The sequence below is a fragment of the Centroberyx affinis genome, unplaced genomic scaffold (genome assembly GCF_046629955.1).
Source record: "Centroberyx affinis isolate AG114_WGS23_722 - 3 ecotype Tasmania unplaced genomic scaffold, CSIRO-AGI_Caff_v1 ptg003599l_1, whole genome shotgun sequence".
Taxonomy (NCBI): Eukaryota; Metazoa; Chordata; class Actinopteri; order Beryciformes; family Berycidae; genus Centroberyx; species Centroberyx affinis.
In genome coordinates, this window is record NW_027281519.1 from 181,090 (window position 1) to 201,646 (window position 20,557).

The 20,557-nt window shown below is 38.9% G+C and overlaps 1 protein-coding gene across 4 annotated transcripts in view; it reads right to left on the bottom strand.

Moving 5' to 3' along the window:
- The window catches only part of klhl13 (kelch-like family member 13), a 47,380-nt gene that overhangs the window by 12,079 nt on the left and 14,744 nt on the right, over nt 1-20,557 (bottom strand). For 2 of the 4 annotated variants that reach the window (XM_071540285.1, XM_071540282.1), the window contains exons 2-5: nt 12,004-12,075; nt 7,441-7,582; nt 2,784-2,916; nt 708-904 (exon numbers count right to left, since the gene is read on the bottom strand). In XM_071540285.1, coding sequence (XP_071396386.1) covers nt 708-904; nt 2,784-2,916; nt 7,441-7,582; nt 12,004-12,075 — 544 coding nt within the window. The remainder of the gene's footprint in view (nt 1-707; nt 905-2,783; nt 2,917-7,440; nt 7,583-12,003; nt 12,076-20,557) is intronic. The other 2 variants (XM_071540286.1, XM_071540284.1) reach the window with 1 other exon arrangement.

The following is a 20,557-nucleotide window of genomic DNA, read 5'->3' on the forward strand; positions in this document are numbered from 1 at the left end:
AGCACATCAGTAACATGTCAGCAACACGCATGAGGCCTGTGTCTGCACTAGTTCTGTTTTCGGCGTGCATTCACAAGCATGAAATCAAGAACATAGCCTCTAAATAAACCAGCAGAAATTGAAATACATCATTGAAATGGGCTCAGCTGTCCTGGTGGGGGATTCATCTTGAACTTGGCCCACCCAAGGTTTCCCGCCAGCCATTCAAGTGTTGAATAGCGGTGGAGGAGAGGGAGAGACATTTACATCTGGGTACCAACACCCTGTAGCCCTTGTTCTGGCAGAAAATGGGGGTATTTTGTGGGGAAAAAATTGCGAAAACTATTTTCATACGTTAATTTATTCGAATTCTGAACAGGCAGGCCTTTAAACCCAAAATATTTGGAAAAATCATGGAAGGATGAGGCCATAGCAGAGTGTTTGAGAAGGGTTAGTTAGAGTTAGTAGAAGGGAATTTAAATTCTCAACATCCAGTTACATCAGCCCATGGCCTTCCTAGTGTTATAAAGAAAAATACACCAAAATACTGGTTTTGGATAGAAAAAAAAGACGAAGCATAAGAAGATGAACTAGATCAAAGTGACGTGCATATGACGGCGCTGAAGCCCATGCTTGTACAGTTTAATTCTGGTGTAGACTAGAGGTAAGCTGCTGTGTATAATACCCCTAGTTATATGTAGTGGTGCTGGGTGTATCAGCTTCCTTACCCCAGATATTAGAAAGACCTTGCAGAAGTCCAGTACAGGGAGGATTTGAAGGAAACTGGCTGCCTCAAGTGTGTCTTGCAGATTCTCCATGTTGAGTGAGAGCTTGGCTGTGTAGATAAAGTCAATGATCTTCTTCAGGCCTATTCGGTTAACACCATGAAGCTTGATGCACATTAAATCCTGCTCTTTCATTCCACCTGCATAAGAGGAGAGTAGGGAAAAGAGAGATACATGTAGTAAAACTCACTCACTCATATTTGGTTGAAAGGTTTGAGAGCAACCAGAAGTATCACATCTATCTGATTTCTGAGTACCTTTGAGAATAAAGGCTACATGGCTGAACAAACCCAAGCTGAAAATTTATTCATTCATTTATACCTAGCCTACGCCATTATGCCTAAATGTCAAAGAAATGTATTCATCAGCGTCCCCGGACTAATTCTCAGAGAGAGGGCTGAAGGTCTCAGGGAGAAACCTTTACTCAGCATCTGTGCATGGTGCCCACGCAGTTTCCTTATCACTAATAAGCTCTCCTTCACTTTAAATACAGTTTCCCCTTACTCCTCCTTCAATAAGCATTCTCTTACGCTCTCATAGCAGGAGCTTCTTCATCATATACTGCAAATGCCAAGCCTCCAAACTAACGTTTTTCACTACTGCCCTGAAACAGTCACAAAGCAACTCCAAGTAGTAAATGTGAACTGTTCCAATTTCAAAATCTAGTTTTCACTTTTGTTGCCCATTACATACTGTGTGTTTTATGAGCATGGTCCCTTACTGATCAGAGCCCTAATGGCATTAAATAAAAAGCTATATTTAAATAAGATACAGATTTACACAGGGTTCACTTTTACATTTAAAGGAGAAAAACAGCTTTTTGGCAAATAGTCACTAACCACTTTTTTCAACCATTGTGTGACAAGAACAGTTGTATAAGTTTAACTTCAAGCCACATTAAAACAAGTACATTAATATTAGCTTTTTCTGTTCAAATACTGTTTTACACCCTGGAATGTTGGGACCATGTTCAAAAAATTAGGTACATTATTTTACTATGGATAAAAATACCCTTAAAGCAGACTGTTTGTACTTAAAAGTCCTAAAGTTTCTTAAGTAATGTACCTCACCATGCAGTGCCCCAAGGAGATGATCCAGGCTCAAAATTCACAAAATTACCATTCATTACAAGTATAAATTACCATGAACATGCATGCATAACAATGACTTGACCAGGTTAGTGTTTTAACATGGAAACTTTTATGAATTATAGAGAAAGCATTTGTTTCAGAGCATAATATTGGAGGGACGTAGGTACTAGGTGATTCTAAGTGAATTCCCATGAAGCAGCATGACCATGACTTAACTGGGACAGTGTTAAAGCATGGGGATTTTCATGAATAATAAACAATTTACTTTAGAATAGAGCGCAGGAAGGAAGGAAGGAGATACTAAGTAACTAAATTAATGCATCATAACAAGGGGATGCACATCCTACAATCGAAAAATAAATAAATAAATCAACATAATTGGTGCCAGGAAAAATGAAGGTCTGTTCCAAACAGTACATATAATATATAATTTCGAAATCCAGTTCTTTACTGGATTTAAATACTTTACAGCGTTACCTAATGAAGTCTCTTGGAGGGTGAAACATTGTTCAGTGATGATTTTGCATTACATACAGTACATAAAAAAGTCATGCAGCTCACATATAATCCCTTCAATGATGTTTTAATTTTTTATCTTTTGCACTTAATGTAAATTTTTAATCTTTATGATACATTCATAGGGTTGAAATGAAAAGCTATTTACGCTCTTTTCAAAATAAAAAAATGAATGTAAACACCCTTTGTAATCAGCTTTATGAGTTGTCATTTTGTCAAAGCTTTTCAAATTGATGATATTCAAAATTGGTGTCATGCATCAGCTATCAGCAGCCATAGTTAATCCATTATCATAAAACATCTCCTTATGGGTCAGCTGCCAACCTGATCCCTGGGCTAATCCACTGATCAGCACTAACGGCAATTTGCTGCTGCTGCTGTTCTGGACCAGTGAGAGGCTGTGCAGACCCACCTGTGAACATGGCTTTGAAATAGTCAGAGGAGGAGGCCATCATGGCACGGTGTACAGGGAAAGCTTCATCTCCGTCCCCAGCCACCAGTGTGACGTCACATAGTAATCCCTCTATCCTCAGCTGGTCAAATCCCTGGGAAGAGGGGAGAGACAGGAGAGAGGCCGGGCTGTTAGTGAGCTATGCTGAGCGGAGGGAAACCTGCACCGAGCAGTGGCTTCATTCCAGAGAGGTTTACCTCGTACAGTCCGGGCCAGACTGGTACCCAGCAAGGTCACATGATTAGGCAAAAACAGATAGACAACAAACCAGACAAAAACACACATTCCATAGTTTGCAAGTTTGGAATTATAAGGTTCTATATCACTTTTTTTATTATCAAAATTGAATTATCCATATGTTCTTAATCTTTGAATATTACTTTATACATGAGATAGAAAGTTCTATCTCAGAAACTGCATGTCAGCTGCAGCTTGGTACTATAAGGTTTTATTTCTCATCTGAACACAAACTTCAATGTTTCATTAAAGACAATCAAAATCAAAATCTTCCTTTCAGCCACATCTTGACAGAGGCTTGCTAATGCAGCCTGAAAGGGCAGTAATAAGGGTGCGCAAACCAGAAAATAGAAAAACGTATGATGATATCACTCCACTTTCTCGTCATAATAATGAAGGATAAATTAGGATTTTAGGCTTAATCAAGGTTAATCCCTGGTTCACTAACTGAATCGCTTGCTTTCTGATGCACTAGGGAGCAAAGTCTAGCTACAGAGCCTAACACTGATGGCCTAGAATAATCGTTATTGTTTCCTAACAGGTTAATTCTCTTTATCTACTGATGAATATAGGCTATAGTATGTGGATGTCATATCAACTCCTGTCCAGTGGTTAACATCTTAGTTAATGTATCAAAGTTCTGTGACACACTGAGTTAGCCAATTGAATGTTGAATGAATATTCCATCACAAACTGTGTGTAACCAAGATGTGTAACTACTGAATTTGAACTTTTTAATGACAGGTTGAGGGCAACAGAAAAACAGAACAGTAGAGAGGAGTAAGACAGATGAACAGAGGAGAACAGCAGAGAAAATGAGTGAGAGATGAACAGAGGAGAACAGCAGAGAAAAGGAGTGAGAGATGAACAGAGAACAGCAGAGAAAAGGAGTGAGAGATGAACAGAGGAGAACAGCAGAGAAAAGGAGTGAGAGATGAACAGAGGAGAACAGCAGAGAAAAGGAGTGACAGATGAACAGAGGAGAAAAGGAGTGACACAGATGAACAGAGAAGAAAAGGAGTGAGACAGATGAACAGAGGAGAACAGCAGTGAAAAGTAGTGACAGATGAACAGAGGAGAACAGCAGAGAAAAGGAGACAGATGGACAGAGGAGAAAAGGAGTGAGACAGATGAACAGAGAAAAGCAGCGACATCAGTAGAAAAGGAAGACAAAGGGAGAAATAATAAGGACATGCTGGTCAGTATATCACTGAATTGATATAGATGTTGTCAGTTGTTTAAATATATTAATATTCAAAAGGTTGTGTGTAAAGAGAAATCTGTTTATGAAGGTGAAATTTCTTGTTTGGAAGCATTGTGATTACCAAGGTTCATGATATAGGAGTTTAGGGTTTTAAGGAGCATAAATATAATTCAAATAGAAATGCTAAACCAAAATGGATTTATTTTGATGCAATCTAGCCGTAATGTGCTTCAAAACTGACTCATCCTTAATCCCATTGAAACTGAGGTTATGCCATTGTAAATAATCAGATGGAACCATATAGAACCAAACCCAGATTGAATTTACAGAATTATAAAACTCTATCTCTGTTCGGGCTTGCTTAAAAACTCAATTTCTAATTGTCTAGCATTTTGGTATTTTGCATTCATAGTAACATCAAGGTGCAGGTGCCTTGTTGAGTTATAAAGATAGATTTGACTATGTAACAGTTTTGCCAGTTGAGACGTTTGATGTTCAATATCTCATAACTGCATCCAGCTCATGCACTGTCAGCTATTGTTTGCTGACAGCAAATGAATATAGTTGTTTTTTTTTAAATGTGTGTAATGGTATTAGTAGCAAATCTTTTGATCATTTTTGGGAACATTTAGCAGACATTTTATTAAAACAAAAAATGCTACATGACACAAAATGCGGACGTGAATATATCTGATTTCTTCCACAGTGGCTCACTCAGCTATATAACATATAACATGTAGCCTGAACAGCCTCAAGGTATCACTGCAATTTATTTGCATGGATTTGCTTGAGGCTGAACATGACCCATGCAAAACTTTGGAGGAAATCTGGAGCACATGCTGTGCGGCAAGAAGGGGCTGATCAAAAACGGGATCTGATGCAGTGGCCTCCTCTGGGAATTCCCATCCAGCTTATTTCCATTTTCTTACCAGGAATATATGTAGGTTAACCAGGAAATTACATACCAACTCATTTACATTAATAGCCTGGATATTTATTTGTTTCAACAACTAAAAGCACCTTATTACTTGGAGAATTAATTTAATGTCAATGTCAAACGTCTGCAGCCAGGTTTCCTCAGACAGGCTTCTTGCTACAGATGGATGGTTCACATTCCCAATTGATTCTGCATTGGCGGTTGTATGTATGACTAGTAGATAAACAAGTTTAGTTCCATATAATTTTTTGAATTACCCAATTGGAAATTGAAAATGATTAAAGAGATAACATTTTTGTTACGTCTAGTTTCTGAATTGTTTAAGAAAATGACTGAGTTTCTGAAACAAAATTTTGTTTCTATCATATTAACCGTAAAGTTCCTATGTGTAGAATATTTACCTCAATCATTTGCAAATTAATTTTGATAGCATAGTATAATGGCTGTAGAAAAATACTATTACGGTGAAAACTGATTTATTCTGTATTGCTTTCTATGTGTTTATTCTGTGTCACAGTTACAAGCCCCGCCCCTTTTATGTGAACATGCGTTTAACTGGATTGGAAAATCCTGGGTTGACAGAGCAGGTGATTAGGGTTAGGAACAGAGACATGGTTCCATTGAGGAACCATTTCCAATGTTCCCAGAAAAGACTGAATCGAAACACATTTGCCTTATCGATTCCTGCTAATGATTCCCAGTTTTTCTGTTTGTGTCCTTTTTAAAAAAAAGAAAATTACAAAATGCTGAATTTTTCATCTATCAAATTGTTTCACTTTCCATTCCTCTTTGGCAGCGTGTGTGTGTGTGAGTGACTGAGAGGCACAGTGATCTTGGGTGGGACCAGAGTGTGTTCAGTTCTCTGCAACATAGGAGCTGTTATCTTGTAGCTGAAGCACAGAGCAGCGAAGCGAGTATGGCAAACGTTAGAAAGAAGAGCTCAAAGTGTAGCTACACTTCAGTAAAGAGACTAGTTTGTGTTCTGTCAATATGCTGCTATGTCTTCAGCCACACTGCTCCCAACTGCTCCTGTTCTTAACGCATTCTTTATGAAGGATGAAAAAGTCAAAAGTAGGTCACTTCAAGAACCTTTGTAACTAACAGACCACTTGAAGTTCTTATTTAAAGCTGTCCCGTAACACTGGGGACTGGTCGTGGGGTGGGGGGTACTGGGGGGCGTGTCCCAAGAGGGAAAATGTTTTGACCTGTGCAATGAAAGACGCCATTTTGAGAATAAACTGGAAGCACTTGTGTCGAAAAAGAGGACAACTTCGCCCATCAGGCAGTTTTATGGTTTTGCCCTAGATACAAAGGGAAACCCTAAAGACCCAACCCAAGCTATTTGCCGAATTTGCTTTGGTATGTAAACACTAAACTCACAACGTGTATCCAACACACAAAAGATCATCAACGATGTTTGCTCCGAAGAATTGCAAAGTAAACAACAGATGTTCTATTGATGTTTTTCCAAGTTAGCACACTTTTGTGACTAAACATTATTACTAGTTTTGTTAGATGGACCTGGTGCTGTGATCAGGATACCGATTTGTATTACTGAAGATTGATGAGTCGCATTATTTGTGGACTTTTAGAAGTCATTGAAGGTAAGGAATCAACATTTTGAGTGAGTCCGTTTTGTGCACACTCCGGTCACAAAGAGGGGGTTTTATTGGTATAACATTGGGATCATAAAACGGTGTATACATGTAGATTTCACACTTTCAAACAGTCTAATGCATGGCCAGAGTGATTGAAAATTTCACCCTAAAAAAATGTAATCGACGTTAATAACACCCATTCTGGCTCGTATTCCCATAAATGGGCCGGTGTGTGTTAAGGTTATATAGGTCTTTAAATCGGCAAGGCAATCAGAGCAAAAAAATCCATGACATAAATCTCATCAACATGTGTTTGCTTTTGCAATTAGGAATCGGTGAAACTACAAAGAAATTCAATAACGATATATTTTCCAATTTGCAGTCTTCACACAGATTCTAGTCCTGTGTTAAGCATAGCTTAACTTGGATAATTTTAAAAATGATGCAATGATAGAATCTGGATCACGGTCTCATTTTACTCCCAAGCAGCAACATTTTGTGGATGCAGCTATATACTGCATCACTTCATGACTACATCACTCACAGGATCTCTCGAGGAACATGAAGGAAAGGTTATTATGAGGTTTATTTGTCTATACATTCACTTATTCATTAGACGTGACAGTGTGTCTGAACTCTCACCTGAAGAACCACTGAGCTGTGTGTGTTGCTTGTGAAGAATCGAGTGTTTCCCGTCTTTGATGCCTGAAGGTGAGCAGAGATGCCCATATCACCATACCCCAGAGCAACTTTCATGTGAGCGTCGTCGTCCTCCACGAGGGATCTATTAGGAAAAAGGAAAGAAGGTTTTTACCTCAAAATGGCAGCGCAAACACGTGTTTCCACCTAATTTTAGGCTTTTGAAAAGTAGGGCAAAAGAGTTTTCAAAATGACACTACTTGAGGATATGTGGGGTGGCGGTAGAGAAGAGTTGTGATCGAAAGGTTGCAGGTTTGAATGCCTGGATCAGCTGGGAAAATCATGGCAGGGGAAATGAGCGAGACATGCGGGGGTAGCATGTCTCGCTCATTTCCCCTGCCATGATTTTCCCTCAACTACCGCCAAGGTGCCCTTGGGCAAGCAACGTTCACTGAAGCTGCTCAGTGTCTTCCAACATAAGACTGGTGGCTCCCTAACCGCTGATTGCGTGTGGCAGTGTAAACCTCCCTCCCTTTGCAATTTCTACCCTGAAAATAAAAGTGTTCTTGAAGAAATACACAAAACAACTCAGCAATAGTCTACGAAATTTGTATTGAATAAGGTCCTGGAAGTGGGAACTGAGCACAGGTGAGAAAATATTAGCTGCATGACATTTTTCTCCATAATAGAAGTAATGAATATGACCTTGTAATGTATCTCATCATTCTCATATAATAATATTTGGAACTCAGATATCTGAATTGTAGATCATGCTCACACTTATTAACAACTTAATTGGGTAAAACCAAACAATACTTCACATTAGCAGTGTTGTGTTATGCTAATATGCATGTGCATGCATGCATACAAACGCCTGGTCCCATACAGTATAAGCGCACAAACCCATTAAGACTAATTTATTTCCACAGTGAAAAAATGTGTTGTGAAATGCCATAGATGATACATAGTAATTTTATTCTGAGCCAATCTGATCCAACTAAATTCCTTATTTATATAGAGGGACACACTAGCTTTCATATGTGCTAGGTATACAACCAGAAAACATTTTTTAACATTGTAACAATAAAAATAAGATTACAAAATGAATCAAGACAAATGAGCATCAAAGCAAAACACAGGAAACACGGGACATGAAAAAACCCACAGAAAAATACAACATTCATCCAGTGTATTTGCACAAATAATAGCCTTCAAGTGGGACAGTGAAATGAGTGAACCCAACTTGATGCTTTACTGCAATATTTTATATTTTTGTGGCGCATTAAAACTAAAAGCAAATTTCAGTTTTACCCATGGGTCTTGTTCAGTCCTGAGCTGAAGAATTGCAAATAGTTGATCTGTGGAGCCTTGCACATAAAAAGGCAATGCTGCTCTCTTCTAACATGTAGTGACTCTCAATGTGCGGACTGATGCAGGGTACAATGATGAGTGCAGAAGCTGTCTCTTTTAATAATCCACACAGCTTAGTGGTGTATCATCTCTGGGAGATTAAAGGGGAACATCACTAAATTTAAGAATTCTTATAAGGGCTGCACAACACTGAAAAAAAGATTGTTATGGTTTCTGGATATTGTAACTGCAATATGAATGGCAATCTATGTGGAGACAGGTTTTTCATCATAAATCAGTTTTTCAGCACTTGGAAAAAGAAAAAATGACTTGGGAGAAAAACTGAGATGCTAATGCAGAGGGCTCCTCAGTGTGAATTAAATGAAATATTTTCTCTTACATGCAACTTGAGTTGTAGGACAGGGATTCTACACTATAACAAAAACACTGTTTTGGAGAAAGTCTTAAACACCCTTCCAGTGAGATGAAATTTCAGTCCCTTGAGAATTGGCAATTTCTAGTGTTTCTCAGGTATTTGTTCTAATCCCTATGTTATTCCTGTGGTCTAGGACAGTCCAATCAATATTTGTGAAGATGAAATACTCTCTCCAAAAGCCAAAACACTAGAGAATTAAGACCCAAACTTGTGATGTAATTTGGCATCAAGGCTGGAGCTGGTCCACAGAGAATGACTGTGGAAAAATGGCAAAAGTGACTCAGAGCACCAAGGGGAATCTTCTTCATATGGGCACATTTTCTGCTTCAGAACTGACATTAATAGAGAATGAAGCTCATTTGGTCTTAAAAATCAAAACATTCTGTGCGTCCACAAAATCAGACAACCATTCATTGTCTGTTCGTTATCAAACAGCAGAACTGTGTCAAAAGGTTATCCCGCAAGCAAATACTGTGCATTGCGTTGCTTTGACTGGGTTGTCTAGCCCCTGTGTGCGTCCTTTCAAAAGTGTGATTGCTGCCTCTATAAAATCCATTGCCTTGGCGTTATAGTCCAATTGTCAAAACAAATAGCCTATGAAACAATTCTGTGTGATAAAGTGCCTTAACCTGTTTTGTTTGTAATAACAGATGATGCGGAGAAACAGAAATGCTATGAGATACAATAGCCTACAAAGAACAGAAATATTTCATCTATTGAATGCAATGTGAGCTTAAAATACTGAGGCCATTTTCCACGCAAGATATGGAGATGACAGAGGAGCCAACAAATGTGGCATCTGAAGCTTTTTAGGCATTCATTTTCAAAAGCAGACTGGCCCGGTTTTAATGAAATATTGTGATATGAAAAATTCTGGCTCTCCTATAGCAGTACGTTTGTGCCTTATAATAGTCCTTTGATGAAGTAGCGCTTGTCAGTTGTATAAGACTAATGGTTTTGGGTAGGCTATGCTTGTAATGAAGCTGTGGTAAGTCCTTGTTTAGTTGAGCAGTGGAAATTTTTTTGAGGTTAGCAGAATAGTTCTTCACTTTGTAAATAAGTGTCCCCTCGTGGTTTGAGTAATTCTATCTGGGTGAGAATCCATCGAAGAAAGTAGGCCAAATGTGAGCTATCTTGAATAAAACATATCTTCTAGTTGCTATTACAATGTTTGGCAAGCTATTGTCAAAGTCATCCAGTTTTTCTCAAACAAATGATGTGTTTGAGATGCGTTTGTGCACATTTTGGCAAATTGTAGGCTATTTAATTTGTAAGCAAGACATAAACGGCCTAAATTTGTAATCTGTGATTTTTCAATTTGCTTCACCTTTAAAATTCAACAAATTTTGTCTCTCTTGCTCCCTCCTTAGTTTGATGATGGAGACACAGAAATATCAACATTTATTAAACATACTTCTATGTTCAGCAACCACTGCCTTTAACTGTTACTTCAACTCAATTTAAAATGGAACAAGAAGCTCTGATATCAAATTAAGGTTAGAGAATAAGTGCATGAAAATTAATGAATAGGTCATTAGGACAGCATTTTGCCCATAAAGGTCTCAGTTGTTTTTCAGAGTAAATAATTTGAAACAAACACTGTCTAAATATTACAAGTTACGCCAAGTAAAGAAGAGGGCAGCAATTTAAAGTCATAATTGTGTAAAATCAAGCTTTAATTTCCTTTTTATATTACGGACTATAGGTGGAGGAAACATCTTGCTTTGGTTTATATGTTTGCTTGAGTGGGTTGTGATTGACAGAAGGCGGATCCAAACAACCACAGAGAGGTTGAGAGTGTAATTTTAGAAAAGGCGGAAATCGGACACGTAGTGAACTGGAAACTAGCTTTATCTTGCTTTGTTTACAAGCAGAAAGTGGTAGTAAGGAGACCCCTCCTGTCTTGTCTCGGCTCGGTAAGGTGCGCATTAATATGAAATGGTGAACAGAACTTTTTCAAATATAAGTTTATAGCCTGATATTAGCGTTCTGATGCAACTTTGCAAAACGTGATTGTTGGCTTCTCATTCACAGTGATGGATTGCACGACAGTCATTCTCAGGAATCAGACCGAGAGGTATGACAAAACTTTAACAAAAATGTAAAATATCTTTAATCATGGTGCATGCATGCAAAAACATTCAGAAATAACTTTAAAGGGGTGGAAGAACAGCAAAAAACCCAAATCACACAGGATTTGTCCTTTAAACGCTGCTTTATGTGGGATGAAAACTTTTCTCTTTTCTTCTTATGAATTAATTTTCACTGAATAAAAATCAAACAGTCTGTTTTAACTCAATCAGGCCAAAACACATTTGGGGCATATGAGGGATAAGCATGAAGAGAAGGTCAGGTCCAATATCTAATTATCATTCCCATCACATGCCAAACAACCTCCAAGGAAAAGGAAAGATGATCGATGGTGATACATCAAAAACAAAGACACCAAACATGACACAGGTATAGACTTTAGGGGCTGGAGGGAAGCGTCTGCCACCACAAGAGGTAAAGAAAACTAGATACAAATCTACAAACTAGGCCACACATGCTTAAAGTCTATCACATACAGATCTAGATAATTGAGACTTACACAGCACCATCTTTTTAAATGGAGATGAGAGGATGGGGTCAGTTATTAGGTACATTTTACAGGGAGATGATCAGCTTCTAGTAGGAATTTGTGAACACCACCATCACTAGATGCTGAGAAATTTTCATGGCTACAGAAGTGGTCACAATCACATTGACACACAGCACAGGCAGTGTACTGGTACATTTACCCCGTCAGGTGGTAAGTCGGAGAGGCAGCGAGGAGAGAGTGGGTTGTCCAAACCACAAAGGAGTGTTGGTGGCTGCCGGAACGAAACAAAGAAGACAACAGCTACAGCATCCCACATAAAAGTTCTGCTCTTCCCAAAGACAGCAGAAAGCAGAGATTGAGTCTCCAGTTGCATCCATACCCAGTGAAGAGTTTAAAGACATTTATGGTTAAAGCATGAATTCCCGCAGTTCTACATTGACTTACGCAAAAATAATTTATTGAACCTCTACTACCTTCTCAAAAGCCCAATATTGATGCTAATAAAAGTTCTATTTTAGGTCAATTTTATGAGCTCATTCCTTATTAATTACTAATAAACATCAATTAGGAAGTTATTGATAAAAAAAAACACTTAAGTATGTAGTATATGACAATACAAACTAACATAATACATTTTAAGTTGAAGTAGGTATCTGTCAAAAGCCTAAGTATGATATTTACATCTGTCATTACCTTAGCTTCCTGTTGAATGACACATTTACAGTGCCAATTAAATATGTGAAGAATCATCACTGGCTTTCACAGCCAGTGCGTGGGTATGGAAGAACATTGTGTTATTAATTTTAGGGCTCTCTCTTGAATGATTGCAAAGATATCTTGGTGGATAGACACATGAAAAAGCAAGACACAAGATGTAATTAGTTTTGAGCATGGCTACTTTTGCTACTTTTGTAAAGTTTCTTTCTGACAGGTTTCTTGCCCACAGGGAGCACTGCAAATCAGACTTTTTAGCTACAATGGAAATGACATGATAGGAATGTAATGCTTCCCATTCTTATGTTGTGATAAGACATTTTGCATGAGCTCGGACAAGCCAGCAAAGTCATTTATTTTTGTTGATTTAATTAACAAATTTTGCGCAGGAGGAGGGGGAAGAAGACAGGAAAAGGAAGGAAAGAAGAAGAAGAAGATGATGAAGAAGAAGTAGGAATAATGAGGAAGAAGCTAAGAAGGAAGTAGGGTGGGAGTCTATCCAGTCCCCTAATCATATGTCACTGGAAAGCTTAGAAACATATCTTTCCACCAGTGACAGTTCAGGAAGCTGAAGTCAACATGATATTTCCTGGAATGGCAGTGGAAGGGTCTTAAAAGCTTAATGAGCATGGGTAGCTTTACTGTTTTGTCATGTTACATGTGCATTGATAAGAACTTCATTAATCTCATCCTTTTTAGGGTATGAAAATAAGAACTTGTATAGATGGCCATTACATTGCCATTACAACCTCTCAAATGCGGTCTTGTGCATCACAAATGTGGAATCTGTGTGCTCTCGCTGCTACAAATCTTCCTGAAAATATGATGGAAAAAGTAATTTGTAGACTTGTGACTCAAAACACTGAGCAGAGAGGGGGAGGAGTGACGGCTCTATAGTGAATGTGTGGCCAATAAGAAGTGCCATTTTAACTTTTAGCTTTTTCTTGCATTTTTTCCCCCTTCACCTTTTCCTGGCGATCTAAAACCATATATTTAAATCATAAAAACCTCACAATGTGAGATATAGGCTACTCCTCCAGAGGGTTCCCAGCGAGATATGTTTTATCACCTTTCAGTGTTTATCATAATATATTCATAATGGACAGTTAAAACCTAGCAGGCTACTAGACCCGGTACATATTGACGCATTGGGTCTCGTAGCCTGCCACAGATAAACCCTTCATGGTGTCAATTCTTGACCCCTGCTTCAAACCTATCCCTTACTCAGAGGACCAGAAGTCCAGTCAGCAAAAAACTAAAATCTCATTAAAGCTAGAGAAGAAAAACAACATGAGTGTGCAATAACTAGGAAAAATTTATTGTGTTTTTTTTTTTTTGCTTTTTCATTGATAAGGTGACCAGAGGTAGGCATTTAACAGTTTCATTACACTATGCTAATTGATTCAGGTTATACTGGACTAATGGGACATATTTGTTGTTTTAGTAGGAACAGCCTGAGACGGACAATGAGGTTGTTGTGGAAGTGCCAGAGCAGCAGGAGGAGAGCAACACCAACGCTATTCATGAGCAAGAGAAGGATAACTCTGCCCCATGTCAAAAAGATCAAGGGACTCCTATGCTTTGGCTGATCTTCTCAGGACATATACTCCAGTAGCAGCATCCAAAACACACACACCATACACACACACACACACACACAAATGTAAAGGCACAAGAAAAGGTGACAAGATAGATGGAGACAAAACCAGTGCCACTCTCCGAAACCCTCTGAAGTGATATGAGTAGTATCAGGGGGGGAAATCTCTATTTGCCCTCCCAAGCAAAGCGATGTCAGACACCTATACTGAGAGTTTTCTCAACCGCTGAGCACAGGAATGTAATAAAGCCAGAACATGTTGAACAGCTTCTACTCCTGAAGAAAAAACCTTAAAAAGCAGGCCTGCTGTAAAGAGGCTCTGTTTAGATCAGTTCAGCTGCTATACCAAGTGTCTGTGCCAGGTAAGCATCAACTCAATGCTATGATAACCTGCATTTCAGTTTGGTGAATTTTAGTTTTTAGCATCGCAGTGTACTAAAATCACATTGAATCGCTACCCATGTATTATGATATGGTATTATGTATGGATTATGTATGGAAGTATGGAGGACAAGGGATTGCCCATGGTATGTCAAAACCAAAACCAAGTACGTGTTCCCCCAGGTTAGAAGTGCGCTGTAACAGAGCCCGACTCTCATGGAGGGAAAGTGTCAACTTATGCCATCTGCTGGTTGCGTTCAAAGTAGAGATGCACCGATTGCAATTTTCTTGGCCGATTCCGATTTCCGATTTTTTAAAAGTCTGACCTGCCGATTCCGATTTTGGCCGATTCCGATTTTCTTTCTAAGAACTATAATTGACAGCACACACAAACATTTTTGTAACTTTTCTTTAATGGAAAATTAAAATTCAATTGTATGTTCATAATAAAACATTGACTATTAATTACATTTTCTCCAAAACTGCACCAGGTTACAGGACCTTCTCTCACTCTCATTCAAACAAATCTCAAAATAAAAAAGTGCTCCAGGTTACTGGACAGAGCTTTTTTGAACAAATAAAATCCAAATTAAAATGAATTGCAGTATATCCCACTTTATACTTTCCTGAAAGAAAACAGGTGCAACAGATCTATATAACAACACACAGACTATTACTATTATGGACTATTATACAACAGGTAGTTCCGACCAAGCACTCTGATTGGTCAACTAGACATTTAGAACGTGATCAAATCATCATGACAGCACACCTAGCCGTGCTCATCACTAAATATTACTCCGCCATATTATCATACAATATATTTAAATATAACGCTACGCTAACTCTGTTCAGCCTTGATGTTACCAGACGCTCTGGCATCCTCCATCAGCTGTGCCGGTGAGTCGGTGACACGGCGCTACTTGCTTAAAAATACATGTGAAGTTCGCGGACATAGTAGCTAAATCTGTCCATGGAAAAAATATTTTTTTCAGCAGATATCTTAGTTACAACAAGATTGAGCTAGCAAGGCAGTTTTGTGTTTATATGTGTGGTATTTATTCAGTTTAGGAAATCCCGCGATCTCTAGAAAGCATTAGCTCAAGTTGGCTGGCTGACTCAACAGGGACTAGAAATCGTCTCTGTTGCTAGGTCGTTACTAAGGCTCCGCCTACTTGCTGGAGTAGTAAACTAGGTTCCATTACATAGGAGTCTACTGACGTGACTGATTGTTTTCCAGTTATTAGTCAGACCCCATGTATTTCCAGGGAAACGGAGATAACACTAGCAAAAAGTTTTTTGTTGTTGGTAACTTGTATAATCGCAATATTACACTCGAAGGTGTGCGTTACCGTCATTATTGGCACGACAGTGATGCGGTCAGGACCGTAAGCAGGTCCGTAAGCATCACGGTAACGCACACCCTCTCGTGTAATATTGCTTAATTACAGCAGAGTTTTTACCGTTGTCTTAAATTTGACCGGCACAGAATCGGATATATGAGACTGATCGGCCGGTCACCGGTCATGGCCGATCAGCTGAAAACCGGCCAATTCCGGTCACCGGCCGATCGATCGGTGCATCTCTAGTTCAAAGGAAGAAAAAAAACGTATATAGGGGTATTCGAAAATGTTCAAGGTATCATATTCAATACAGTGATATGTTTTACATTGTTTTCTGTTAAAATACCATATTGTTCTTGCAATTTATTAATTTTTTTGTGTATAACAGCGCCATTCATAGTTACGGCTGGAGCACTTATGAGACTGTTATCCCCTCAGGCAAGTGTCAACTAACTTTGAAAAAATCACTGAGGGAAGATAAGGGAAATTAAAAAGATTGCTACTGCAGCTGTTTGCTAGTCAGATGACACCAGAAAGTCAGTTAATTTGAATCAATTTGTATGCAAGCTTTACATGAAAAACATTTTATTAAAAGGATGGAAAAACAATGATCAAATGCAGAGCATTTTCCATTGATGTCCAGAGACGCACAAAAATACTTGTGCATCAGGTGATGCCTCAGTATGGCGGGAAATACTGTATACTGACCCAATTTCCAAGCAACTTAAGCCAGACAAAGTTAACATCAGTGTTTCCATACATAGGCTCATCTGTGCCACACCACCATAATATCGGCATGGTTGCCACAAAATAAAAAGTTGGTCAAAGTATAGAAATTGACCGATCTCTAATGTTGTGCCCAAGAGGTGCACATCATGTTATGTTCTCTGTCAGACCCATGGAAGCATTAGGCTATATATATGTACCGTATATATATAGATTTATTAGAGACTAATCTCGCGAGGCTGGGGCGCTCACTCAGCTGTTGCTTGTAAACACACTGCATGCACATGCCTTTTTCCCCTCATCTGCTTGTGTGGGACAGACATCACCTGCTAGATGGACTTAGGCGCAGTCTGACCTAAAAAAAAAAAAAGCTCTGTCCTGTGTGGAGAGTCTGACAAAAACCTGATATCGACTCAACAATGGAAAGTAATGGAAAATGAATTTTCTCTCGTGTATTGAACATCGAGGTGGGTGTGCAACATTTTATGATGCACAGAGCAGTAGGCCAGAAGAACTGCGCCCAATCTGACAGAGCCTCTGGCTGTGAAAACTAAAGTGAAACTTAAAATTATGTATTTATAATGGTATTTGTAAACAGGAACTTCACACTTTCTAAATCTAAGATTTAAAAGGTTCACAGCAAATTTTAATTTGATTTGATTTTTTACTGACAACTATTTTTAATTGACAAGACTTTGAACATTGTTTGTCCACTCAGAGCTGATATGACTCTGGGGCAGTGCTCAAAATGATCAAAAGTATTTAATTTCTCTGATGGGTTTGGACTGATGTAAACACTGGCATAGTGTTGATTTTTTTATTATTTTGCTGTGTTTTTAGCAGGTCTGAATTGCGAGTTAGACTTCTCCAAAGCAAAAAACATCATCTCAAACAGGCAGCATCAAAACAAACTGATACACTAATGGGCCCGTAGTTTCAGTGTTCGGGCCAGTAACTTTGAAAAACTACTGGCCCAGGTGGTCAATGGGAAACTGGCCTGAATGTCAACCGCTGCATGAACTCCAATTTGAGAAGCAGAAAAACATTTTGCAAATACTCAAGGCTACCCAAGGCTAAGAGGCAAGCCTACTAATTCTCCACTGGGTTATTTTTACTCTAGGGTTAGGGTTACATGCTTACATTTGGTTAGTCTTTTAACAGCAACAACAGATTTTCTCTCAAGTCAACTGAAAAAAACAACAAAAAAAAACATATGAGAGAAGCGGGTGCTACACCATGTTTCCCCTCCCCCACCACAGCGAGAAGCACTACCGAAGAGAGAAGCATGTCCGTCACAGAAGCATGGCAGCCATCACCAGTAAATAGGCACTCTTATAATTCTCCTTTTCCCATACTGTCTCTATTCCAACAAACAACAGACTTTGATACATCTACTATGTAATAAGACAGCTGGTGGATAGATTGCCATGTGAATAGTGAATATGTTGATCATCTTAATGAACACAGTCCTCCCCAACCAGCAAAAGGCACAAGTCGGGCAACCGGCCATAGTCTATTTAATTTAGATACTCCATACATGCATTATATTTCCTTGTTCATCCATTCATAAAGTTCCAGTAACAAAGGGAGTAATCTTCTCTTGCACCAATTCAGACATCTGTGCCCTATGTGTCTGCCAATTGTCATTTGCCCATTCTGACTAAAACTGGCACCCTCCTAATTAATGCTCAGGCTTATCTAATTTGATTAATAGTTACAATGCAAAGTTCACTAACGTAACAGCTAGTATTACAATTGCTGGGAATCACACATGGAATCTGGATTAAAAAATGGAGTAACATGGAATAGGGAGGTTTTAGGGGAACCATATAAAAGTATAGTAGAACACTGATTCTTTTGAGTAGTTTCCAAACTTAAAAGATAAACATAATATCTTTAAATATTATGGCAATGTGTTTGGGGAGCAAGGCTGTCTTTGTGGGATCCTGTAAATATACAACAGAAAATCCAGGTAGGTTTTTTTTGGGGATGATAAACCCAAAATGTCAGAACAACAGTCATCAACTGCATAGGCCTACAAGCAATTCAAATTCAATTCCACTCTGAATTGAATTGAGTATGTGCTGATGGACTGTGAATTGCATACAGCTTTTGCTTTGAATGGTGAGGCTGCTTGCCTGTGTTACACTCCAGTATTAGCCTCCTACATATTCCGTTTTTGCCATACTTTTGCCTAGTCATCAAGTGCAGTTAAGAATTATGAGATAACAGTTAAGAATTAGGCGCACATATATTTCCCAAAGTATATGCAGCTCTGCCAATCCAGTCACTTTCAAACTATCCATTATCTGCGGATAAAAACTGCAGTGACTCAAACTCTCAACATTCTTTCTGTATCCATCTGAACCATTTAGATAAAGCCTAATGCAGCTACACTTTCTTTGCATGATGTTTTGGCCTTGGTTAAGATTCACCAAAAAATAATTTTTAACACCATCACTGCTCATAATCTTCAAAGATGGTTTTTAAAATGTCTAGCTGGTGACCGTGGTTGTCATGGCAGATAAGGAGTCTCATAAAGATCAAGGGCAAAAAGGAAACACAAACAGCCTATAATCAGAGAGAAATTTAAGGTCAAGGCTTTTACATCAAAGGGCTGGGGATTTTATGCATATTTAATATTATGACTGTCAATTTAAAAAACACTATCTATGGTTTCAACCTGCAGTACAAGTAGTTAAGCATAACAGGCATCATGATGTGTTTGCGTGTGGGAGGAGCAGGCAGTCTGTCAACATGTACCAGTCAGCCTGAGGGGTGCCATTACAAGGGACAGGACCTAGTTGAATATGTGCGAACAAAAAGCAAGAATACACCCAAATTAATACTGAATAATTGCTAAGTTTGTAGGTTTGAGCTACACTATAGGCTGCACTGTATTGTCACTGCAGATTTGTGGATTTTTTCAGCATGTGTAGGCTAAGCAAGGGAGCTGTACCAGAGGAGAGAGTCAAGATCCTGAGCAGACAGGCAGGACATGGGAAGTCAGAAGCGTCAGTGTCATTGTGCCTGGACTCAAATGAGTAGAGAGGCACGGTTCTATATCAACTTGCTAACAACAATTAGGTAGAGCCAAGCAGATATGAGCAGTTAATCTAACCGCTACCTTAACAAACTATAATAAAACATAAAACTTAACACCCTGAAACTTGCTTCATTCTGTCGCAGCTCATGATGTGCGCTAGGGATACTGTGTAACGGCCATTTCAGATGGAGTGCAATAGCCGCATGCGGACGCATGCTGACTTGTGTGCCATCTGCATGGTTCGCTGCTCCTTGTGTGAAGAATGGGGGCTCCAGGCGCTTCATGCACGGTAACTGGTGCATGGTGGACGTCTGAATATTCACTGCTATAAGCTATAGCACATATTTTTATAGCTAGCTAGGTATATAGCTATACATTTCCTTTGTTATAACATCAGAATTTTCTCATTGTGAATTTATATGTTTCTGAGTAATCATTTCAGTTGTAGTATAAGTGGTTAGTATGAGTTGTAGCCATGGACCACCACAGAGGGACTTCACAAGGAAAAAAGCTGAAGGTCATTGTGGGTACACCTTGATTCTCAATAGCCCCTTTCACACATGAAACCAGTTTACATTTTTCCGGAAAAGGTAGCAGTTTCTGTTGTGCCGTTCCACTTTTTTACCGTAATGCTACCATTCACACAACGCTGGCAATATCGTTAAATTCCTCTCTTGCCATTTCCTGGAAATTACGTTTAATCGCCGGAGTCACTGCAGTTTGAAAACACGGTGAGTTAATCTCTTGGTACGCCAGGATCTCTCTTATTTCTTCTTCCTTATCTCTCTTATCTATTATTTCTGCCCAATTCAACATTTCCGTCAAAAAGTAAAGCTACAGCCCGTTGTATAGTGGTTTGTATTTCCCTCCTACAGTTCGATAACAGAGTGTCCTGACGTTGTGCGTGCTTGTGCCGTTAATGTTACGGCATCGTTCACACATACGG